This window comes from Nansenia antarctica (genome assembly GCF_963989245.1).
Source record: "Nansenia antarctica genome assembly, chromosome: 2".
NCBI lineage: Eukaryota > Metazoa > Chordata > Actinopteri > Argentiniformes > Microstomatidae > Nansenia > Nansenia antarctica.
In genome coordinates, this window is record NC_137675.1 from 14,592,628 (window position 1) to 14,595,441 (window position 2,814).

Below are 2,814 nucleotides of genomic sequence, written 5' to 3' on the forward strand. Positions count from 1 at the left end.
AAACAAATCTTTTCTCTGTGTTTTCTTCATGTGGAGGTTCTGTTCACTAACTCCTATTGTTTAGCATAAGAGTGTGAATATACACTGACTGGCATTATTACCTGTTGCCTGCTGCTTAGAGGTTGTTCATAAGATTTCAACCCCAGTCCCTATAGGTTACATTGCCAAAAATGCTTCTTAATATGTAAATCTGCTTCCCTATAACCTTCCCTTGACCTCACAGCACGTCTTATGTATGCCATTTCGAAGACCTGTCTCGAAATTATATTGTTCCCAGGGACGTGGGAGTTCCAAGTATGTCTCGATAAAACACATTCTCTCTCTGGAAAACAGAAATGCACTGTTCTATAGTACGGTAATGGCTAAACAGGTATGTATGACATTGAATAACAGCGAATTCACACAACATCCATGAAAAAACATGCATGAAAAAACACAACTCCCAAAAACCAAACAAACGACAAGATAAAACAACATTCTTTCCCATCGCATTGGAAACCACACCGCTTCTGGATGCACTATTGGAGAACTCTAACAGGGTGTCTCCCCAAAACAATCAACAGATGGGAGAGACTTGCGAAATATCACTTGGAACGTAGCATCTCAAATAGGACCAGTTTCTACGGGTGATAGGACCAGTTTCTACGGGTGATTTTTGAAATTAGATACTTCTCCCAGGCAGACTCCTGTTTTCTGGTTCGTTCCTGGGCATGACCTGAAGGAACACAGGGAGGATCGAATGAGTGTTCTGGTTTCTTACAGAGGCTACCCTCTGACGGTCAAATGCAGAATAAACAAAAAGCAGAAATGGCACCTACTTAGTTTTATGCCCACATTTCTCAGTTTGTTATGCTTTGCGTGTCCATTCTTAGCCAGTCTCAGAGACAGGGAGTCACCTCTCCTAAAATGGACACATTACATTCATTAAACATTTACAGAAAAACAAAACTACCAATCATTTGAATCCACAAATGAACTGAACTTGAAATGAAGTAATGCATGTAATCACGGTGATTCAGAAAACAACTACCTCATTGCTCCCATCTTTCCTCTCTCCAAGAATAGCTCGACCATTACTTTGTCCGCCTTTGGGTACAGCCTGGCATAAAGAATCCTGTTGTCCACCATGTTGGTGAACCAACCCACTGCTTCCTGGGACCAGTCCTTACCGTCCACCGGAGTCACCTGGGGGGACGGGGGGACGGACGACAGATCATGTTGGCATTGTGATACGATTAATGATTCATCAACCCTCTTCAAAGAAAACAGTGTGATAATCATAAGGAAATATGCTGAATGTATCCGGATTAGTCTCATTGAGATAATAAAAAATAAAAATAAAAAAATCTTTGTACGAGACCCTTGAGAAAACATATTAACATCGTGGACTTCATTTATGGTTATAGTTTTGAAAAGGTTGGGGTATAGCTAACAGTATGACAGATACAATATCAGCAACAACAACAACAACATGTTCTGCCACTACAGAGCAACTCACGTTGACCAGAGAGACCTGTATGGCCTGGAGAGGAAGGGTGGTCATCTCTGTGCTGAGCTCCTTGACATTACAGAGAGAGATACAGGCAGTGTCTCCATAGTCCAGCCTCCTCACCTCCACCACAATGTTAGCCATGCCATCAGTACTGTCAGAGGGATTGTTGTCTTAAAGATAAGAGAGAAACATATCCTTCATACATTTTATCAGAGATGGAAGTAGAGTTTCAGTAGGTATAAATACCATAAGCATTACAGTTGTTTTAAGCGGCCTACAGTGTACAATTATTCTCAGTGTCCAGGGCTATTGTCGATACCAATCATTGTGACATACTACCATCTAGTGGTTAACATTAGTGGGAGCATTGTAAAAAAAAAAAAGTGTAATAACACCTCCACTCATCCCACATATCTTGACCACTTGGGCACGGCACCACTGCTTTTGTTGGGGGAACCAGCCCATCACGAGGGTCCCAATGTCTGGTATGCTCTTCAGCTCAGCATAAGAAATCATTCCTTTCCAGCTTCTATATGAGACAATCAAACAATTTTGAAAGGAGCCACTGGGGGACACAAATGTACTTAATTTTTTGTAATCATGTAATCTATGACTTACTCTGTGATGACTAACTTCTGCTGCAGGTTGGAGTCTGCATGCTGGATGTAGAAGTTCCCAGGACTGGTCATGTGGGTCACCACCACCGGCATCTCCGCAAACCTCTGGATCTGGAACTCCGGAATACTAACATTTTTTCGAGAGTTCTGAACACTCTGAGGGTGACTGTTGTTGACATCCAGCTTCGGGTCTTCCTCTGTAACCTGGGGCCTTTGGATTTTGCTGTGCTGTTCTCTGAGGAACTGCACGAGCTGAGAGGAGGTTTGCTTTGGGTGTTGCAGCACTTGTATATCACTTCCAAGTTCCAGACTCAGAGTGAGTGGAGACATTGGTGTTCTCCCGGGGATAGGGTTACTCATCACTCTGAGCTCATTTTGAGGCAGACTTTTGGTGTTGTTTTGTTGAGGCTTCACCACTGTATTTTGCTGTGTTTTCTCCTCACAAATAATAACATCATTTGCTTCCTTGTTCTTGGTCAGATCCGGACAGGATGAGCTGGGTGCCTCTAAAACGGTGTTTTGGCTGGATGAGATGTTGCAGATGAAAACATCTTTTTTTTTTTCATTTTCAACATGTTTAACGGCATCTTGCGAGGTAACCAAAAGGTTCAGTTGACGGAGGGACAGCATTGATCCAACCATCTGCACTGCTTTTCTTATGGATCCGGCCAGAACAACGTTCTGTAACATCGGCCCAAATTTCAG

At 42.7% G+C, this 2,814-nt stretch overlaps 1 protein-coding gene across 1 annotated transcript; it reads right to left on the minus strand.

Annotated features, from left to right (window-relative positions):
• Positions 1-538: 538 nt before the first annotated feature.
• Positions 539-2,439, minus strand: LOC308149850 (tudor and KH domain-containing protein-like; the record flags this gene model as incomplete). Its single annotated transcript, XM_080522734.1, has 6 exons — positions 539-715; positions 819-901; positions 1,031-1,185; positions 1,499-1,662; positions 1,888-2,021; positions 2,111-2,439. The coding sequence occupies 6 exons, from the start codon at positions 2,437-2,439 to the stop codon at positions 621-623; spliced, it is 960 nt and encodes a 319-aa protein (XP_080378860.1). The 3' UTR covers positions 539-620.
• Positions 2,440-2,814: the final 375 nt, after the last annotated feature.